This window comes from Scleropages formosus, chromosome 4 (assembly GCF_900964775.1).
Source record: "Scleropages formosus chromosome 4, fSclFor1.1, whole genome shotgun sequence".
In the NCBI taxonomy this organism is placed as follows: domain Eukaryota; kingdom Metazoa; phylum Chordata; class Actinopteri; order Osteoglossiformes; family Osteoglossidae; genus Scleropages; species Scleropages formosus.
In genome coordinates this window covers 5,743,869-5,765,587 of record NC_041809.1, presented here as the reverse complement: position 1 = coordinate 5,765,587, position 21,719 = coordinate 5,743,869, and the positions used below count along the sequence as shown (strand labels likewise).

The following is a 21,719-nucleotide window of genomic DNA, read 5'->3' as shown; positions in this document are numbered from 1 at the left end:
CCTTATTGACAGCTCGTACACAATCCCGCTTGTTGTCCAGTACTGAAGGTTAAAGTGAATATCTTGACTGGAGTTCTAATATAAGGAATGGAGTTGTCCAATCACTGGTTTACTTTAACAGCTACGCGATTCACCTCATCAGTCCGACGGTTACGTAACGGAATCGACAAGTATTTCCTTTTAAATGAAATAAGTCTAAAGCAAAAGAAAATGGTAGAAAAATACGACGCTACGCCTGTTTACTCCAGAGAACAGAATCCTGCGATATGCTGGGCCCGCACGACTCCGTAGTCGCGGGGGTAGATCCGCTCCGCTCTATGAGAAGCGGAACAGCGTGTCCGCGCTTTGCAGCTCTCCGCTTTCCCAGGCTGAATTAGGGAAATGGCCCGTGCGGACACGGACTCGTCGTCATCCCAGCAGGAGGACACACACCGTCCAGCGAGAGACGCAGGGATTCCAGCCCGACAACCTGTCAGCCTTTTCGTGCAACGGGATCCAGCGTTCCTATAGAAACAAGTGGAGTATAGAAATATAATTTTATTTTCAAAAAAATTCTCACACGAATAGATTTCCCTGCGCGCTGACGCGCGCTCTCTTACATCACCGGCCTGAGACTGAGTGCGAATGAATCATCCTTAAAGCGGAGAGATGCTGCGCGAGTAGCTGTGCGATCTCGGAGCTTCGGGAAAACTAAATGTGCACCATGATGGAAGAAATCCTGCGCAAACTGCAGAAGGACGCGTCGGGAAACAAGTTCAAAGCCATCCGAGACGCGTGCGCGGCGGCCTGCGGTGAGTGCGAGAGCCGGCGCGCGGCTCATGCCGGTCCGTGCTGTGCGCGAGAGCGCTGGGATGTTGTTGGGACCAGTGATGCTGAGCATCTCCACATCGTTTGTGTTCCGCGCAGAGTCCCTTGGCAAGGCCTGATGTGTGTGTGGCAGCTTCCCTCAGACTCTCTTGCTGAACATATTGATCAATGTCATTATACTTTTTGATAAAAGCACATTTGCTGACAGCACGCGTATTAATTACATCACACTCTTTTGTAGAAGACATATATGGAAATGTCTGCATATCCTAGCACTACTGGTGATATATTTCACTATACTCTGACAGCAAATATTTGGCTAATTTTTGCATTCTCTGTGACAAAAGATGTACAACAAATTCTAGGATATTCCCTGATACAATACATGACAAATTTATGCATACTCTATGAGAAGTAATGTTTGACAAAGTACATCATGCTCTTAACAGGAGATATATAGCTTAGATATATAGGCATCAGTTTTGTCTGAGATCAATGAAGTATCTATCTATGTTGAGTTTTCCAACTTTTTCATATTTGTACATAGTGAGTTGCCTTTTTTCTATGTTTTTTACCAGAATGATAATTGGATGAAGCCAGAAATGTGCTTTTTGAGACAGCGCGCTCATAAATGTTCTGACATTGTCACGTTGTGCTCTTGATGCATTTATTTTATCCTGCAGTAATGGAGACATACGTTATTTTGGATAAAAGTGTCAGATGACATAGGCAAAACAAACAGTTTTGTCTTTCATGCCCGTTCATATTTGACATCTTCATATGTACCTTACGTGCTCCATGCATATGTCACAGCGAGCACCCCAAGCGTGTCCTGATATACTGCTGTTTACAATGTTTGCTGAGCCATGCACCGCAGGGTCTCAGGAGTGTGTCCTGGACGTGCTCCAGGAAGATAGGTGGCACGGAGGTTCTCCCCATGATTGGTCGTGGCCCGTCATTCCGATTTGCGAAATCTCTTCTCCTCCCAGCGTGCCGTGTCCATGGCCAGAGCTTGTATGTTCAACTGAAATAACTTTGCACAAGGAAAGCAGGCGTTAACACTGGGGACAGGGCAATTTCCTGGACCCTGATTGCTGTTCGTTCTCGATAAAGTGACTTTTGAGATAAAGCAAACAGCCGGGGTATATCTGCCAGTTGGCTGCTCGGTACAGCATCCTCTGCACTGTGCTGCGTGCCTGTGCCATTTCCAGTCCACAGTTTTTCCCTGGCTGCTCAGGAAGGCAGTTTGAATGTGCAGGAAGAGAGATTGGAGACCAGCGCAAGTGGGTCCAGTCAGCCTTCTCCTTTTTTGCTTTGTGCATGTGCACTGTTTTGCAAGAACTGCTCATAAGGCTTGCAAAGAAAATAATTTCACTAGTGCCTTTACATGGTCACTCTAAATTTCCCTTAGTGTGTGTGAGTGAATGAGTGTGTGTGATTGCCCCATGATGGACTGACATCCGTAACCAGGGTGTACCGCGCCTCTTCCCTTGTGCTTCTGGTGTAGGCTCTGAACCACCGTGACTGTGCATTGACTGATTGATTAGTTATTGATCAAGTGTGGATGGATGGATGGAGTGGATGGACAGATAGTGCCTGTACAGAGCATCATTGCAATTTTCCAAAATACAAAATCAATACATTAAAAAAAACTTTCCAGTATGAAGATATTAATTCTATGATGTAGAAAGGAAAACAATGTGTTTTGTGTAGTTGTTTTTCTGTAGGTGCAGTAGCTCTGCTGCAGGCCTGGTGTGGTCGTGCATTTCGTACCGTAGTGAATTCCAACACCCCAGGTCAGCACTATACGATGTACCGAGCATGTGTTTCTCCACAGCCTTCGTTTGCTGATAATCGCAAGGCTGCGATGGAGGTGGCAGCTGTGTGTTGCTGGTCTTGCTGCCACGCCACCTGTCCGTGCCAAATCTGCTGTTGCAACTTCTTTTTTCTCATTTTTTTTTGGAGGGATTACAGAGAGAGACACTTTAGCACACCCCTGGTGCACAGCTTGTGTCCTGGCCAACTGCATGGTAATGAGCAGACAGGTGAGGTGGCACGAAATGAATGTCAGTGCTGGTGTTCGGAGCACCGGGTTAACGCCGGAACAGGAAATGCAGCATCTATACACTGGGTGCAGTTTTGTACAGGGCTCATTGGACACGTTCTTTCATTTTGATGTACACCTGATCACAGTCCCGTTTTTTTTCAGTTTTTTTGCAAAATTCAGCCCATCTTATTTAAGACGCCTTGAGTTTTGTCATTATTCATTTAGCTGACTCTCTTCTCCAAAGCGACTTAAAATGTTAAGCTATTTTACAATTATTCACCCATTTATACAGCTGGGTAATTTTACTGGAGCAGTTTAGGGTAAGTATCTTGCTTAAGGCTACTACAGCTGAAGGTGAGGTTCGAGCCTGCAACCTCTGGGTCCAAAGGCAGCAGCTCTCACTGCTACGCTACCAGCTGACCCTTTTTACCCCATTTTTACTCCAAAATGCGCAACAGGAACCTCACACTGATAAAACATTTTTGTCTGAAATTGGTATAGTATTGATATATTATAGCTGTAACTCACTTTCACAGTTTGTGTTCATCTCCCTCAGAGCTTCAACCGCAACGCCAATAATGAATTATAATGACTGCATGTGATCATATTTTTCGCTCGAGAGACTCAGCCCAGACTACTGGCCTTGACGTCACCCCACATCTCTTCACCGGAGCTATTTGTTTTCCTTCTAACCCCCCCCCCCGTTTTCTGTTCTCTCTTGCAACACAACAGAATCCCTGGAGGCTCACAATGGATCCGTCAAGATTGCGCCATCTCAGCTCAGGTATGGAAACACATACTTCCTTCGCTGCGCTTTGAGGAGAGAAGCGAGACAAGAAAAGAGACACTTGAGGGCAACGCTGCCACCTTGGGTGAACCGATTTATTTCTCTTTGTTCCGACAGCCTTCGAAATGCACCAGAAGTGTCGGGATCCAATCACAGCCACGGCATTAGTCTGAAGTTTGAACACTATTAATTTCTTCCCCCCCTAATCAAAGCAGCTGATGTTCTGCGCTAGAGCTTTTTGTAGTGCTTTCTGCTTCCACAGAGGGAATTGTAAATTAAAAAACCTATAAAATGTGAGCGCCTTGCTGGAGGAGTGCGATGAAGTGGGGCGTCATGGGGGGGTGGGATACCATTATTTTCCCATTATTTTCTTTTAGAACTAATTAGAGAGACTACTGGTCCAATACACACTGGGATGCACACAAAGGGATGAGTGTGTGCTGGCTACGAAAACTAAATATCCATTTACTTTGGCTAAATAGTCACATAGCGGCACAGATGCTTCAAATAAATTCTTTTAATTGCTCTTTGAGCTTTTCGCTGCTTTGCACCAAATTTGGTCATAAAGGGTCGCAAAGGTAGTTTCGGCGTTTTTTTCACCGTTTGACTGCAGCTCGCATGAACTTGAGCACCGACAGGTCTTGGAACGTGTGCGCTTAAAGGATGGTGGCAGAATGAGGCGCTTGAAGAATGCCGTGGGGTTCCCGGCATGGGGTGGGATTTTTTTTTTTTTAACTTGACTGATATCTGCCTGGCAGCATCTCGAGCCCCCAGCCACCCACATACCATGACATCTGCTCCGCTGGCAGAGGGATGTGTGCAGAAAGCGCGCTACTTTTGCCTTTGAGCGGCGTCCGAAAATAGCGATCATTGTTACATCTGCGATCACTGGAAGAATATCCTTTGTGCAGTTTAGGTGTCCTAAGCAAACACATTTTTAATGGTGAACACTGAATAGCAGGAGGTGTAGTGGACAGAGCTGTCACCTTGTACTCGAACCTGGGTTTGAATCCCACCTCCAGCTGTAGAGCCTCCAATCAAGGAATTTACCCTGAATCGATACATTAAAATTACCCAGCAATGTAAAAGGGTACATAACTGTGCACTCTAACATTGCAAGTGACTCTGAAGAAAAGTATCAGCTAAAAACATGAATGTAGGTATGGCACTGGAGGTTTTCTCTAAGAACATGGTGTGCTGTTGATGTCGAAAAGGCTCTAGATTATTCATCAGAAATGAATCCCGTGGTAAGGTCACATCTGGTTTACCGTAGTCCAGCACCCTCCCCCCCCCGTAATGAATACTGAGTCACAGCCTGCCAAGTCGCTTTGCCTCGGTGCCTCATACATATCACGCTTATGCCCCAACACGCACCTCAACGGGTTTGAAAAAGGGCCACGTGGCAGCAGGCGTGTGCGACCTGCGCAATTAACACGGAGCCCGTCTCCGGCATCGCGGAGTAGCAGCTGCTGTCAGTGGTGTGTTTCGTCGGGAGAGAAAGTGATTTCTCATGTGTGAGGAGCTCCACACTGATTGCGCCGCTCTGCGCCTCCATGGTTACCCACCACCGGTAACCACAATGTCCTCACTGCATCTCCACATTTAGCCACTGTTATTATTGCACTGTTCTCATGATGTTTCCTTTCCAGGAGGGCATCCCCTCATCAAGCCCCCTGGAAAGGGAGATGTTTCCTGGGTCACAATAAAAAAAAAAAAAAAAACAAATGGTTGATGGTACTTGTGAAATAAAACCATGTCCTGTCCACTCCATGCTCTGTCACCATGTGATCCTTTGCGAAAGGGGTCCGGGACGTTTTTTCAGCAGGAATAAAAGTGTCAGCCCTGGTCTCGGTAAGAAGTGTTCGGCAAGACCATTTTCAGACGTTTCCAGGGTCTTTGGCGTTTCAGTAATGAAGCTTGATTATGATTTATAGTTCTGCACTCTTCCCAGATGTTACCCCTTCGCAGACAGCTGCCCCTGCAGCCTCTCCACTGCCCCTTATGTAGCCCCACTCTCCCTCGTCTGCTACACATAGGACAGATGATTCGGGTGCTTTTTGTTCCAGAAATTTGAACGGCAGAAAAAGGAAGGCATACAAGTAACAAATAATGGAGTGAAAATAAAAGACGTTAATGAATACTTATAGTGGATGATATAATGAAGAATAATTATACATGCATCATAATGATATAATAAAAAGTTAAAAAATGTGAAAAAAGTAAGTTTAGTCCAACTGAAGACTGAATTGAGTTCACAATTTAAATACTTGATGTTTTTTTAAAAAAAAAAAAAAAAAGGCTCCATACACATTTATGTTGGTTTTTCTCAGTGTTTAGAACAGTAAAAGTGTAATGTACAAGATATGTTGAAGGACATATCTGAATGTTTTAACAGAAACACTATTTTGTCACCCATAAATGCATATATGCGTACATGCATACACACATATATAAAAAAAAGTTAAGTGTTTGCTCCTCACCCAAGGCTATATATACAATGGGCCCTGTTTCATGAGAAGGATGGGGGGGGAAAAAACTCTGCATAGATTGGCGTTCTGCCCTCTGTAAATGTGCCGTTGTCCTCTGTTGTCCTTTTTCTGCACAGAGAGCGATGCCTTCTTCCCCTCAGACTGGCTCTGGAGTCCAAGAACACCAAGCTGGCCCAGACGGCTCTCTCCGGGATGCAGGTGCAGCATCCATACGTGGAAAGGCCACCCCGACTGCTCATTTAAATGGCAAACGGTTACGGTTATGGTTTTACCCCATTGACTTTTTGAGCTGGGAAAATTGTCAACGAGGTTACGAAACTAATTTATAATGACCTTCTCCATTTATGCTGCATTATACTTATGCTTTATACTTTTTATACGTTTATTTGTTACATGTTGATGACACTTTTTTCCAAAACAGCATATAGTTTTAGGCTTCATACATTGATTTTCCAATTTATATAGCTGGGTATTTTTTTTTTTTAATTGTTATATTAATATTTCTAATACTCACCATTGAGCGTTCCTGGTCTCTGACCCGTTCTGCCAGCGTAGACTGTAGTTCTGTATGCTTTCCCCTCTCCGTGTGCCGCCGCCGGAGCAGAAGCTGCTGTGTGAGGACAGGTTCGTGGCCGTGGGTTCGGAGGCGCCGGAGAAGCAGCTCCTCAGTCAGGTGCTGGACGCTGTTCGCGTGACGCCCAGCCTCCACGAAGACCTGCAGGTGGAGGTGATGAAGGTGAGCGCTTGATTCATACCACGTGATTCTGCCATTTCCACACTAATTCCGATGGGGCTCGTTCTCATGTCCTGCTGTTATTCATCAGTGGTGGACTGTGTTTTTTTTATAACCCTTCCTGTATCCAGCCTCACAATAGTTGGTATCTAGGCGCAGTGTTTACCAGCTCTTGGCATCTTGCCAGGGCAGCCCAGTCATGCCACCTCACTGTTATAAATTAGGCTGCAGCTGTGACGATCACATACTCACTCACACACACACCTGCATGCACATCCCATCCCTTTCCTGTCAGTGCACTGGGCACAGTGCCACTCTACTGTCATTGCTGCCAGCAAACCACACCCCTCCCAACTTGGCAAAGCTACTTCTTGCCTTCTGTGATTAATAGTAACATACATTGTTGTGCACTACTGTGTTGTGGGGTCAAATCCCAGTATAACAGTATATTGATGTGCAATATGTGGGCTCATCCCACCAGTCTCGGCGTGCTCCTCTTAGGGATGCGCACTGCTGCACGTGTTCAGTGTGTGGTTTCTGAAGACTCTTTCACATCCTGCAAGGCCACCATGTGCCCCTCACTGACTCCTATTCGCCGTCCCTTCAGGTCCTGCTCTGCATTACGTATTCATCTACCTTCGAGATCAACGGGGAGTCTATCCTAAGGATCGCAGAAGTGAGTTGTCTGGGAATGCATTTTTTTAAAGCACTAAAGGCTGCTGCCTAAAGAATAAGCTTCGATGGGATGTACCCTTACATTTACATTTATTTTCTTGGCAGATGCTTTTCTCCAAAGCGACTTCCAGTAAACTCTGTAGTATTATGAACCCACACACCTGGGTGTATGAAGGATTTGTGCTGCGTCCATAGCGTAAGGATAGAGTCCTATTCACACAGGTGAATAAATTGGTAAAAAATGAAATGGGCAAGAAACATACCAGATAAATAATGCTTAATAATACAATAGTAACGATGGACGTGCTTCTCTCCGGGAGGTACAGAGGGTGCTTGTAAGGAATTAACAGCCTCTCAACTGGTCAAACCATAAGGTGTGTTAAAGGCTGGATTTACTGTACGCTGGCACCTTTAGTTTTGAACATTAGAGTTACAAATATAAAGATAACATTTTCGAATTTATTTTAAATTGCATTTTACTCTCTGTTATACTTTCTAAAAATTTTTTCTGCCAAGGAAGTGAAAGCGGTTTACGTTTCCACACACAGCCATTATTGGGCCTTAAAACGTACTCAGAATAGAAAGAGAATGGGAGTGTAGCCCACTCTAGTTCAACTCGTTTCCACAGGGTTTACCGCTCATGTCTTGCATTCCTGCATGTTAGCGATCAATAACAAGACAAGGAACTTTGTTAAGCAGTTTATAAATGCGCAGTCAGGAATAAATACGAGCCTGTGGAGAGAATGTATCTTTATTTATTACTCATTTTAAATGAGTTTTAATTTTAGTGTAGCCCAAAGTCCATAAAAATGTTAAAATGAAATATCCTGCAATGTATTTTTATGGATTGTCGCTACGTCTAGGATTTTCGCAGAAATCAACTTGTAAATAAATCCAGCGACATGTGGTTTATTCAACTTTTATTGATTGTGTCGCTAATAAAGTTGAAAGTGGGATAAAGCTGACGAACACCGGACACGTTTATGTTCTGAATAAAAATGTTGATAAGAATCATAAAATTTCAGACACGAACTGATGTGGATCTTACTTTACTCTAGTCTTCGGCATCACCACGACCCTGATAACAGATGTGTGGAAGTGTATTTTTTATCAAATTTGTCTTTACCTGTGGCTTCTGTATAACCTAACCCACGAATAAACAGAGCGATGCCTGTATTACGTAAATGTGAAATGTGACAAACGGGTTGTGAACCAGGGCCAAATTTCCCATTAGCCACATAGGGCCTGCGAAATTTTTTAGGGCCTATGAAGGAGGGAAAAAATGTTTAAAAACCAGGAAAAATAAGAAAAGAGACTGCGAGACAGAAATGTAATGCGAGTAAAAGTTTAAAATGACATTTCAAAATGTCAGAAGCATAATCCCAGGATTTCTAGGCATTTCCTAAGAAAGTTTCTTTCTTTGGCTTCTCCACAAATCACGTGGTTTAACATCAGAGCAGCTTAAAGCGCATCGTGTCAATAGAGGTAATTCACTTGGCATTTACCCCTCTTTTTGAACATTTCAGAGTGTGAAATTGCGCAAGGGTGAGGATGTACTTCATTTTCACCCTCTTGACAGCATATGGCGCTCTGAATACAAAACATGAGATAGAATGTAAAAAGGGCCGGTCATTTCACACTTCCCCCAGGCTCCTTTGTTCTCTTCTTCCAGTACATGCGTTCCCTAACCCCCGATTCGGGTTATCGATTAACCCCTTGTAAAACCGTTTAATTGGGTTAATGGACTGAACGGGACCCTCCGCCAGGCTTTCTGAAAATGAATAAATGAGATGTACTGTGTAATTCTGGCAGCTGACACTGTGGACTCTGCGTCGTAAACGCGGCCTAATGCAGCCCAGGCTTTTAAACCCGTCTCGCAACATACGTCATTTACTGGCCACAAACACTACAGAAAAGAGTTTATATGGCATGATTATTTTATGGCCCGGGTCAATACGGCGACTGGCCACCCCTTGGGTCTAGCAGAGATGAATGAAACAGAGATGGAAAAATGGAGGAAAAAAAAAAAAACCCCACCCAGCCACTTTACCATGAGATCAGGTTAGGTAACGGTAACTGCCGGTGATGCCGGTGTGTGATGACATCACCTGCTTTCGGTGGAAATGTTACGGGTTTGAATGTCTCTGATGGTGGATTTTGCAATTATTTCATACGTCTTCTAAAACATATTCCTTAGAAATCTAATGCTTTGTGTGTGTGTGTGTGTGTGTGTGTTCATGACTCAGACTGCAAGGACAGCGAGGAGTGGTTCTGACTAATCCCTTGCTTTCACCTACTGCTGACAGCCGCACACGTCAGGCTGCTGGCTTCTTTACTCTCATCTCCATAGAAACGCCTCCGCTCGCGGAGACCGGCGTGTCTGAATTGCTCTTGTGTGATAGGTGGGCGTAAGAGACACGATGAGAGTTCTCTGTGACATGGTGGAAAATGACTGGTTAGTTATTTATTTACTTAGCTGACATTTTCCTCCAAAGTGAGTAACGATTATTTACCCATTTGTACAGCTAATTTTTACCGTATCTGTTCAGGGTAAGCACCTTGTACGAGGGTACTGTAGCAGGAGGTGGGATTTGAACCTCGGTCCAGAAGGTGGAATCTCTAACCACTTCGCCACCTGCTGACATCATCTTCACGGGGTGGACGGGTGCAAGTGCTCTGCGGGGCTGTGATGGAGCCTTCGACTCCGTGCCTCGCTCCCTCCGCGGAGCAGGAGCAGCCGCTGGCCGCGCCAAGCGATCGACGCTGAGGCGCAACCGTGTCGGCGCTACGTTCGGCAGCTCGTTCAAGACTTCAGTCGCAGATTTCTTTGGTGATGGATCCAAAAAAACGAGAAAAGTCGGCCGTCTCCAGTTCTCTGTACAACCCGTGTGCGTTTCTTTCAGAAAGAGAAGAAAATTAATCCTTATAGCTCAGGTGAGGAAGCCAATGGGTAATGGATTTGACTTCGTCACAGACTGCGTGGAGATTGGCATAAAAAAAATAAACCCTTTGTTGTCTAAAAATAGCCACGAAGGAGACATGCGGCGCTCCGTGTTTGGTGGTAACCTGTGGCGGGACGGGAGCCGCGTTTTTGGAGGGAAATGAAGCGCGGCGGATCAACACATGTCCGCCTTCTGTTCTCACCTGACCGCTCTCCTCGAAGTGCGAAGAGAACGATATGACTGATTATCACACGTTCCAAAGTGGCATGGTGGCCCTCACCTGGTGGCCTGCTCTTATCCATCAATAATCCCATGGTCCTTCCGACATTAACCCCTTAGTGTGTGGCTGCATTACAGATCTAACCCGTTTGCCGTAGGAAGTCCAAAATCAAGAGACCTTACGTGCTCTATCCATTGCACCACCTCTGATGTGGTGTAATGGGCTCTAGCTGTCCCTCAGAACTGCTGAATCCCTCTCAACATTCAAGAAGGGTCTCAAAACATCTGTTTTAGACTCGCTTCTCTTAAATCTGCATGAATTTCTTTTCAGAATCTGTTCTGTAGGCACCTACGGGACAGTTTAGTGCACACCTGAAAGAACAGCGGTACCGGACGAACAAACCGTGTTCCGACTGTCACGTGTCTGTATCTAAAGCTCTATCTATAGCTGTGAAACGCTATTTTGTTTACTCTGAGTTGCACGTCGCTTTGGAGAATGTGCGTGGCTGATAACTACATAGACTTCATTGAAAGTTGCTTTGGAGAAAAGCGTCTGATAAGTGAACAAATGTAAATGTACGGCTATCAACTGCTTGCAGCAGTGTTGTGGGACGGAGGAGGAAATGCGAAGGCAAACAGGCTGAGATTGACTTTCTTCTGCTGTGTGAAAGGACCGGTTTGTATTCCTTCTTTCGCCCAGTCTCTCTGCAAATATCGTGCTTATCTCGTGCCAAAAATAGCACAGAGTTTGTACGAAGTCACTCCAGCTGCATTGTTCAAATGCAGTGATTGACTTTGACAGGAGTTTTTATCTTGGGTTCTACTCAGTGGGTTAAACGTTGTGTCCGTCTCTCCCAGGTTTGCATCGAGACATATGTGTCCAGCTGCCACCAGCGCAGCATCAACACGGCGGTGCGTGCCACGCTCAGCCAGATGTTAGGGGACCTCACGCTGCAACTACGGCACCGCCAGGAGAGCGCGGTGAGCTTCCGGCCATTGAACGCACTGCCCCCTGCTGGCGGGGAGCTGTAATAACAAGCTCCCCTGTTGGCCCTGCACAAGGAGTGAAGAATGTACATTTACATTTAACTGTGGCGTGTGCCTCCCCGTCTCCAAACAGAGCGATTTTTCAGGGCCTATTTCCTTTAAGCAGATATGGCTGAAAGTCCGAATGGGACCACCGACAAATATAACGCAGGTCTATCGAAACGTGCAGATTCGATAAATGATACGATGACGGAGCACGAAATAAAACACTGCTGTAACTCATCGGTAAATATGTGCTTACATAGATTTGCTTAGCAGCTGCTTTTGTCCAAAGCGACTTCCAATGAACTCTATGTAGTGTTTTGAGCCCACACACCTTATTCACTGTAGTGACTTACACTGCTAGATACACTACTTACACTGGGTCACTCATCCATACATCAGTGGAACACACACACTCTCTCTGTCACTCACACACTATGCAGGAACCTGAACAGCGTGTCTTTGGACTGTGGGAGGAAACCAGAGCCCCCAAAGGAAACCCACACAGACATTGGGAGAACATGCAAACTCCACACGGACTGAGCGGGGATCGAACCCACGTCCTCTCGCACCACCCAGGTGCCGTGAGACAGCAACGCTACTCACTGTACCACCATGCATGTAGGCCGGGGCAGCTTCTCAGACCTTCACAAAACACTCCATTATGCATTTATCGCAGGTGTAAGGCTTTCTCAATCATTAAATTCCTACCAGACATTAGGAATTGCTGAACTGTACATAATGATGCGATAAGCTCAGATGCAGTGAGCTGTACGTTGGTAAAACTATGTTCTTCACCGTTTTTCTATACAGAGCTGTAAATGAGTGCTCACTGTGTCTTCACAGATGGTGGACGGGGAGGAAGTGTTGGTGCCCACGCTGCAGCGCAAAGGTACTTTGTGCCTTCTACTGTTTGTACATCTGAAAGGCAGCAGCGCTGTCTCGCAAGTCTCACTGAAAATGGATTGACATTAATAGCTTTTTTATGGGGCAGTGAGGTCATAAATTCCTGATGGGCTGAGTGATGCAGGACCTCGCCTGCATGTTGCCAGCTGACAATCGGATGCTCCAGTGGGGGGGCTGTTGTCTCGTGGTTAAATGGCGTTGATGACTTTGTCCACTAATCCCCGTTTGTTCGAAGACCTCTCCCCGACCACCGAGTCCCTGTCCGAGGACGTCGTTACTGTGCTCACGGTCTTCTGTGACAAGCTGGAGGGGGTCACCAGGTCAGTTCATGGCCGTCTTTATTTCCCCCTCAGATTCTCAGTTCCGCCCACTTTTGCAATGCATGACATCACGTGACATTGTTCAGGAAAGGAGGCACCCAGTTTACCAGCCGTACCTGGGTGGCAGTGCAGTGGATCAGGACGTGAAGTTGTGCGTCACCGAAAGTTTGTAGTTTCAAGTCCTAGAAGAAAGCTCTGCTGTTTTAGCCTTGAGAAGGACACTCAACACCTTTGTTGCTCCGTTGGACAAGACTTTGTTAGCTGCAGGTCGACGAAAGCCGTTTGGCATCATGACACATTGTTGAAAGCACTGACCTCCAGACTTGAGATCGTCACGGAGGACATAGATGTGAGCTTAAACTTATGTCTGGTGTGTTTGTCTCCCTCTTCCCTCAGCGAAAACCAGCTGCTCCAGCTGCTCTACCTGGAGTGTATCCTGTCCATGCTCAGCAGCTGCCCCCCTACCATGCATCTGCACAGAGGCTTCACTGACCTTGTATGGTGAGCCTCATCCACCAACAGCTCCACTCACCTCTGTTCCGCCAAGAGAGTGTATCAGGGGATCTTGGTCTGCACTTCCTGGACTGTCCTGCCTCAGGGCCTTTCTTTGATGGCTAAAATCATCTTACTGGGGAAAAAAAGGGATTATTATTATTAGTAGTAGCCGTATTAGTAGTATTAGTTCTCCCCTTACGAACACAATTGGGACCCAAAGTCTTTTCATAATTTGACTTCATTCATAAATCTGAAGTGCCCCTTTCCCTTATGTCAAAATTAATAAAAGCTAAATAATACAGATGTCCCTGTTCATCCATGGCTGTGTTCTGTAGCAAAAGCAAGATAAAGCTATAATAAAAGAAAAACATGTGTAATGTTCATCATCTTGATACTGATCACCGAAACTCAGGGAAACCAGACAAGGACTGTAAACACAAGAAGTGAGTCATATGAAGTTGGTCCCTCACTCCGTTCTTGTTTGGGTGCTTTTTACTGCCTTCTGTCGACTGGGTGTGGAAATGCAAGTCGCTTTTACTCTGCAACCGGCAGAAATTGTAGAAAATTATTGGTGAATCAAATGAGAAAAAAAAACAAGTAAACTGGAAAATATTAGCTTTTTCTAAAATGCTTGACTTGACAATTTGTGACACAAGGATCCCATATTATTAAAAGCATGCTTCTCTTCCAGGAAACAGCTGTGCCCAACCCTGGTGGTGATTATGGGGAACCCCATGAACGACAAGACGATTACATCAGCACATGGTGGCGCCATCCAGGAGACGGATCCTCCCTCGGCGGGCGTGTCAGACCAAGGTCGAGGATCGGGCTGCTCCTCCAGTGCCCCTGCCCTGATCGGACCTGTGGCCCGGACCATCTGCTATGTAGCGGCTGAGCTTGTGCGCCTGGTGGGTTGTGTGGAGTCCATGAAGCCCGTGCTACAGTCTTTGTACCACCGCATCCTGCTGTACCCACCCCCCCAGCACCGCGTGGAGGCCATCAAGATCATGAAGGAGGTAAATGGGGTGAAAAGAGAAACACGCATGCTGAGTACGTGTGAAAACCCTGTTTGCTTTGGTTGGACTACATTTCCGAAAGTTTTCCACTGCTTTGATTGCTCAGTCACCATTTGTTGGGTTTGTCATTTTTCTGAGCATGCTAAATCCGGCTGTCCCCTTTGACAAGCTGGAGTGTGTTCGTCTAGTCGGTGCGGAGGAGTCCTTAGATCACAGATCTTCAACCATTTTCCTTAATTCTTTTAATTCAGACATCCAGCCATTATTAGTAACTGCTTGTCTGCTGCAGTGTCAGGGTGGTCCAGATCTACACAGACTGAGCAGCATTCAAAACCATGTCCGAACTCAGAGCTCAGGAACCACGAGGTACCTGAGTTACCCACTGCACCACTGCTGCACCTGTGTAGCACAATACCTTACTTTGGGTGCCTAGTGATGGACTGGTGTCTCGCCCCGGGTGTGTCCCCTCCCCGTTTGGCCTTGCGCCCTGTGTTGCCAGGTTAGGCTCTAGCTTGCCGTGACCCTTCTCAGGAAAAGCGGTTGTTGACGATGGATGGATGGATGGATGGATGGACCTTGCTTTCACCTCTGTCCTATTTCTGTAACTGCAGAGGAAATTAATCCAACTTGATGCCCCGTAACTGTGTGGTGCACCATTTTTCAAGTGTTGTTCTTTGTCATTTATGTTCTGCTTTTTTCCATTTGTGTAGATCCTGGGCAGTCCTCAGCGCCTCTTTGACCTGGCCGGGCCTTGTATCACCGAACCTGAGTCCAGAAAGAGGTCTTTCTCCAAGAGGAAGTCCCACTTGGATCTTCTCAAACTGTGAGGAGGACTTTGTAATTCTTGAGGGAGGCATCTAGGATTCATTTTTACATATGAATGTGTGTGTCATGTTTTCATGTCCTGCTTCCTGTCCATGCTGCAGGGTGATGGATGGAATGACAGAGGCCTGTGTGAAGGGTGGGATCGAGGCTTGCTTTGCCTCAGTGTCATGCGTGTGCGCCTTGCTGGGGGCGCTAGATGACCTGAGCCAGGGGCGGGGCTTGCACCCGGAACAGGCTCGGCTGCTGCTGCGGCGGCTGGACGAGTTGAAGGATGGCACGGAGTCTTCCCGGGAGTCCATGGAGATCAACGAGGCAGACTTCCGCTGGCAGCGCCGTGTTCTCTCTTCGGAGAATGCCCCCTGGGAGCCAGGAGCCACTGAGCGCAGCCCAGACATCAGCATCAGCGTTACCACGGACACAGGCCAGACCACGCTGGAGGGGGAGCTGGGCCAGACCACCCCGGAGGAATGCGGGGAGGAGCCCCGCCTGCCGTCCCCCTCCTCCTGTGGTCCAGATGCGGGACCGGACTTACCCGCTAGTGCGAGAGAGGCGGCAACAGCTGCCCCGGACACCATCAGCCAGCCTGATGTAGTGCAGCGGAGTCACGCCCTGGTATACCCCGACATCACCAACTTCCTGTCGGTAGAGTCCCGCGCCCGGTCGCATGGCTCACGCTACAGCGAGAGCAACTTCAGCGTGGACGAGCAGGACCTCTCTCGCACCGAGTTTGACTCCTGTGACCAGTACTCAATGGCTGCCGAGAAGGACTCCGGGCGCTCTGACGTCTCCGACATGGGTTCGGACAACTGCTCGCTGGCCGATGAGGAGCAGACCCCGCGGGACTGTCCTGGACACCGCTCGCTGCGCACCGCCGCTCTGTCCCTCAAATTGTTGAGGAACCAGGAAGCCGACCAACAGAGCGCCCGGCTCTTCGTCCAGTCGCTGGCAGGACTGCTACCGCGTCTGCTGAGCCTCCATAGCGCTGCCGACGTCGACGTGTCCCTCCAGAACTTCTCCTCCACCTTCTGCTCCAGCTTGCAGGCAGGTGAGTCACATGCAGGATATCAAAAATGTGATCTTCAAGCTACCACAAAGCTCTGAGCAGGAACAGGATGCCTATAAGGGATGTGTGGAACCACACCGAAAATTATGACGTTTCTCTCATTTCTCAGGTCTTAGGTCCTAGTTGCTCAGAAAACTGTTCACTTTTTCTTTTATAATAATTCCAAGGTGTTGTCTTCTGCTCCTCATGTGTTTGGGACTGAGTTTTCAGGTCTGTGTTGCTGTTTTGGAGCTCACATAAAGTTTGATTGCAGTAAAATCTCACTGTGGCTTCAGATATAAAACCCAGCATCGCAGAGCATTTTCTGCCACCGTTTGCAGGAAGTCACGTGACCCCGTAGCGTGGGATGTGTTCATGCCAATCCCAGTAGCATCTACTCTGTGTGACACACAGACCGCATGGCATCAATTATGAAATCAATCATAAAAAGTGATCCCCTCCCAAGGCCCGTGAGGCCCTCTCTGCTAGTCGGCTGAATGCTGCGTTCCAATGCAGGTGGCATCCACTCCCCAGGGTTTGAGGGCAGCGAGAACTTGAGCTGCCAGGCCCTGATGAATGCTGACGGACTATACCTGGTGTCCTACTACGCCCTGTTGCTGAACCTCAAGCTGTGCTGCTGCGAGTACTACCGGAGGAAACCTGCACCCGTGCCGGTCAGCCTGGTATGGACAAAGAGACTGATAACAGTCACACGAGGTTATAGCCGTAGTCACACGACCCATCACCACTGGCAAAGGCTTTGAGCAACGTCATTAGTCCTTGTGCAGGGCAGGTAATCAGACCTGCCTGAAACTTCTTCGTAGAAGAGACTGAGCCTTTCTGGATATTCTTATTATTATTATTATTATTATTATTATTACCTTTTATTCTGAGCTATTTACAATTTTTTATACAGATGCATAATTTATACCTTAGTATTTAGGCGTTGGAATCTGTCAAACACTGTCCCTCATTTGTTTATTGCATAATGAAGGTTCACTTTTAAAGCCTGAAGCAACAGTAAGTGCAGGGGATACAGCTTTATCATGGAAGGACATGGGTTCAAATCCCACTACTTACTTTGTTCTGCTCTAGTACAAAAAAATCGGTCTAAATAAGAAAATCGTTGTGACTAAATAGCAATGCAGCAGTTTCACTTTTGCTCGAGTGTCACCCTTCTCTGCTTCGTCCCCTCTGCAGAAAGAGTTTGTGCGGCAGATCCAGAGCAGTGGAGTGCTTGTGGTGCTCTCCCAGGCCTGGATCGAGGAGCTCTACCACCAGGTCCTGGAGAGAAACCTCCTGGGGGAGGCTGGGTACTGGGGCTCCCCCGAGGAGCATTCCCTACCCCTCATCATCATGCTGACAGGTACGATTTCTAACATGCTCTGGTATCCTCCTTTTACAGTACCAGGTGGGAGAAAAGGTGAGACCATGGAGAGTCTTGCATGGCATTGTTCATCGCGACCACTTTTGGGGGTCGTTCGACCCATTGTCCCTCTCTGCAGATATTGACGGGCTGGGCAGCAGCGCCACGGGGGGGCAGCTGGTCCGCAGGGCTTCCATGCAGTCCTCCTTCTACTGTGACAGGAACGCCAGCGACACGGTCATGGCAGGTAGCTTCCATCTGCCTTTTTGTTCGCTCTGATGGGGTAAACTGCAGAGGAACGAAAGTTTCTGCTGGGCCTTCAGTGTTACCATGGCAATTGCTGTAATACCTTGTTTTGTGTGGCCATGTTGCCATTTTACCTGTATGAATAGGCCTACATCGTTGTATTGGTGTTGTACCGCAGTAAAATGCCCTTTTAAAGGGGAAATTTGTTTTTCTTGCAGCTTATTAGTGTTGAGGGAAAATTGAGTGGTTCCTCAGCTTTTAAAACTGGGTCCGGAAGTCTGTTTTTGTGATTTGTTCAAAAGTCCAACTTCACTTTTACTACTGAATCATAATATGAAAAGGTTAATTATACAGATATCACTTGATTCCAGAAATACTAGAAAGTATGAAAAAAGCATTATTTAAATGAATTCAGAATAACTGGAAATAAGAACACTTTGTTTCCATGAACTCCTATTCAGTAGCAGTTGTTGACGGATTCATCTTATAAATTTCACCTTATACCATCATTTCACAACAGATTACAGACAAAAAAATAGGCAGGTGAAGAAAATGCAATGAGAATGAATATGGAAAAATGTTTTACTCGCAACGCAATAGGAACCAGTGTATTTGGTACTAAACTGGCAAGCTTTTTAAATGATCGTCCTTTGGTTTTTACGCACACGGTGGCGTATTGATACATTTTATTGGTCGACCTTTCCGGAGCGCTTCGGCAAGCCCTAAAAACCCGACGCGGTTGTTATGAGCTGCGCCAGAATCAATGAGTGAATATTTGCGTCGTCCTCCTGCAGGCATGGTTTTCGCACGCTTTGTTCTCACGGGATGCTGGAAGAACCTGATGGACACACTGTCAACGCCGCTGACAGGCCGCATGGCGGGCAGCTCCCGGGGCCTGGCCTTCATCCTAGGGGCCGAGGGCGTGAAAGAGCAGAACCAGAGGGAGAGGGACGCCATCTGCCTCAGCCTGGACGGCCTCAGGAAGGCGGCGGGCCTCAGCTGCGCGCTAGGTGATGCGCCGCACTGTTGCAGTAACGGGACTTGGAGAAGTTCCCGCGAAAGGGAATCCTGCAGTTCTCCTTCATTACCAGTAGATGGAGACACTGCTTGGGTTTGCACATAGAGTAAAGTCCAGTGCACAGCCCACATTGGCGCTTGTGTGTGACCCAAGGCGCTGCCATGCCTTATGTGCCATGTTAAGGTTGAGCGCTGCCCCCACACGACCTCCTCACCCGGACCGGTGGCGTGAGTGAGAAAGGGTGTGTGGGAGCTGCGGCCAGCAGAATAATCACGGCTAAAAAGCCATTCAAATCCAACAAGCCTGATCCAGCCAACCTGAATATCCCACCAGTCAGAGTCGTTCCGTTTCTCCGAAGAATTTTATCGCACGATCTAGACTTCTATTAATACCATAAGGGGTCGAACCAAATACCTTAGAGGTCACTGCTGACAGCAGCAGATGGATGCAGCGTAGCCGCTTTATTTTTGATGTTTAGCAGACAAAAGGATGCGCGAAGTGTGTTTTTATACTGCATGGCTGCCGTCACTTTTCCCACAGATGCATGTCCGCAATTTGCGGGATTTTCATGAAATTGTCATCCTTGGCAACCTTACACTGAATATCCAGTTAATACACTTTTAATTACACTCCTGTCTCCTGTGCCCCCCCACACCAGGTGTAGCAGCAAACTGCGCCTCCGCCCTGGCCCAGATGGCCGCCGCCTCCTGCGTGCAGGAGGAGAAGGAGGAGAGGGAGATACTGGAGTGTGGGGACACCATCGCGCAAGGTAACCTGCTCTTGCATAGACTTTCTACCCCACATTTCATAAACTTGTGCTGTTGGACATACCAGAGATCAGCTTATCTAATATATCTATGTCTGTAATGGGCCAACTGGCGGTGAAGTAGTTAGAACTGTTACCACCCACAGTTACCCACATTCACCTCTTCTTAACTCACTTCTCCCATGATCTCTTAAGTTCATGTAATGTATAAATGTTCATGCTGTATAACTTTGAGATCATGCGTGTTAAGCAATGAATAAACCTTCATGCAACCACTCGTGTAACGTGATGTAAATGCTTCTATATATATAAAATTCTTTGGAATGTGATTAGGAATCGTCGCTAGTTGGGTAAAAGTTTTACGCAGCTACTCGTGGAGTAGAGCGATGAATAAATAATAGTAATAGTATTATACTGATTGTATACTAGCATTTATTCTGTGTTTTATTCTACTGTTTATTTTTCCTTTGTGTTTTGTGGTACTTGATATTACACATTTGTATGTTGCATCGTCCTCAGAACAAACTGAAATAGTATTAATAATAAATGAATAAATAATAGTAATTATAATATAAGAAGTTGATAAATTGGCACACATAGGCAGGCCCGGGACACTGTACTGTATGTAGGATTTAGTCCCCATTTGCTCTGTAAGACGTATACATCCAGGTGGTCTAGAGGGCTGTAAAAGCTGGAGACACTAAGACACATTTGCACCGTGTTAAAATCAACTGTGGTAAAGTGACAGCTCACCGTCATTCTCATAGCGAGCAGAATCCGTGCTGAGCTCTATAGCACCCCCTGTCTGCCTCTGCCAGTCAAGCAGCGCGTGGAGCAGAGGTTGGAGCAGATGGGGCGTCCCCAGGGGGTGCGTCTGCACACGGCACACGTGCTCTGCATGGACGCCATCCTCAACGTGGGGCTGGAGATGGGCAGCCATAATCAGGACTGCTGGCCGCACGTGTTCAGGTATTCCGCTTCTGCCGCCGGCTCACGTTAATTCCCCGCAGTGTGATGGGCAGGACATGTAAACAACCCCAGAACACTGAAAAACAATGACTGCAGCGTGACGCTCGAGTGTGCGGGTGTGTGTTTTGCTTGAGTGTGGAGGCGACCCGCCATGTTTCCCTGCTGTCTGTGCCGCTGGCCAGGGTGAGCGAGTACATCAGTTCCCTGGAGCACACGCACTTCAGCGACGGCAGCAGCCAGCCCCCGCTGGCCATCACGCAGGCCCAACAGGCCGTAGACCCGGGCCTGGAGCCCGACGGCGAGCACAGCCCCGAGCGGGAACTCCCCCTGGGCCACCCCGTCATCCAGCCCCCGTCCATCCAGGAGCTGCTGAGGGACAGCGGCCGGGGCAAGGGCCTGGACCTGCGGGGGGGCAGCCTGCTCATCGGGACGGGGGCCGCCAAGGCTGTTTGCACCCTCTCCACCCAGGCCGACAGGTAGGAGGCTCCCAGCGTGCTGTGATTTTTAATAACTGTACAATAATTTTATATATTACTACAAACAACATAATGTTCTGTATTTTTGAAATATATTCAAAAAGGGGGGGAGGGGGCGCGGTGGCACGGGGGGTTTGGCCGGGTCCCGCTCTCTGGCAGGTCTGGGGCTCGAGTCCCGCGTGGGATGCCTTGCAAAGGACTGGCGTCCCGTCCTGGGTGTGTCTCCGCCCCCTCCAGCCTCACGCCCTGTGCTGCCGGGTTAGGTTCCAGTTCGCCACAAGCCCGCTTGGGACAGGCGGTTTCAGCCTGTGTGTGTGTGTGTGTGTATTTCCAAATAATGAAAGAAATAAAAACGTGAGAATCCATACTCAACCCAAGCAGTGGAAGTTGGAGTCTTGGCACCCCGAACTAAGTTGCTGTTACTGCAGAGTCCTCAACTGCCCTGCGATCAGTTGTGTCCTCCATTCCCGTAAACAGCTGTTTCACTGATGGAACAATGGGAGGGATGAGCAGCTCTTATATAACAGAATATTTGTAAACATTTCT

At 47.4% G+C, this 21,719-nt stretch overlaps 1 protein-coding gene across 5 annotated transcripts in view; it reads left to right on the top strand.

Moving 5' to 3' along the window:
• The first annotated feature begins 382 nt into the window (after window positions 1-382).
• The window catches only part of arfgef3 (ARFGEF family member 3), a 33,773-nt gene continuing 12,436 nt past the window's right edge, over window positions 383-21,719 (top strand). For 3 of the 5 annotated variants that reach the window (XM_029251223.1, XM_029251224.1, XM_029251222.1), the window contains exons 1-19: window positions 383-791; window positions 3,587-3,638; window positions 6,247-6,328; window positions 6,735-6,866; window positions 7,471-7,539; window positions 11,558-11,680; window positions 12,575-12,620; window positions 12,870-12,954; window positions 13,351-13,455; window positions 14,141-14,465; window positions 15,176-15,288; window positions 15,392-16,335; window positions 16,849-17,015; window positions 17,533-17,698; window positions 17,838-17,945; window positions 18,739-18,954; window positions 19,621-19,731; window positions 20,496-20,697; window positions 20,880-21,173. In XM_029251223.1, coding sequence (XP_029107056.1) covers window positions 695-791; window positions 3,587-3,638; window positions 6,247-6,328; window positions 6,735-6,866; window positions 7,471-7,539; window positions 11,558-11,680; window positions 12,575-12,620; window positions 12,870-12,954; window positions 13,351-13,455; window positions 14,141-14,465; window positions 15,176-15,288; window positions 15,392-16,335; window positions 16,849-17,015; window positions 17,533-17,698; window positions 17,838-17,945; window positions 18,739-18,954; window positions 19,621-19,731; window positions 20,496-20,697; window positions 20,880-21,173 — 3,437 coding nt within the window. In that variant the 5' untranslated portion in view covers window positions 383-694. The remainder of the gene's footprint in view (window positions 792-3,586; window positions 3,639-6,246; window positions 6,329-6,734; window positions 6,867-7,470; window positions 7,540-11,557; window positions 11,681-12,574; window positions 12,621-12,869; window positions 12,955-13,350; window positions 13,456-14,140; window positions 14,466-15,175; window positions 15,289-15,391; window positions 16,336-16,848; window positions 17,016-17,532; window positions 17,699-17,837; window positions 17,946-18,738; window positions 18,955-19,620; window positions 19,732-20,495; window positions 20,698-20,879; window positions 21,174-21,719) is intronic. The other 2 variants (XM_029251226.1, XM_029251225.1) reach the window with 1 other exon arrangement.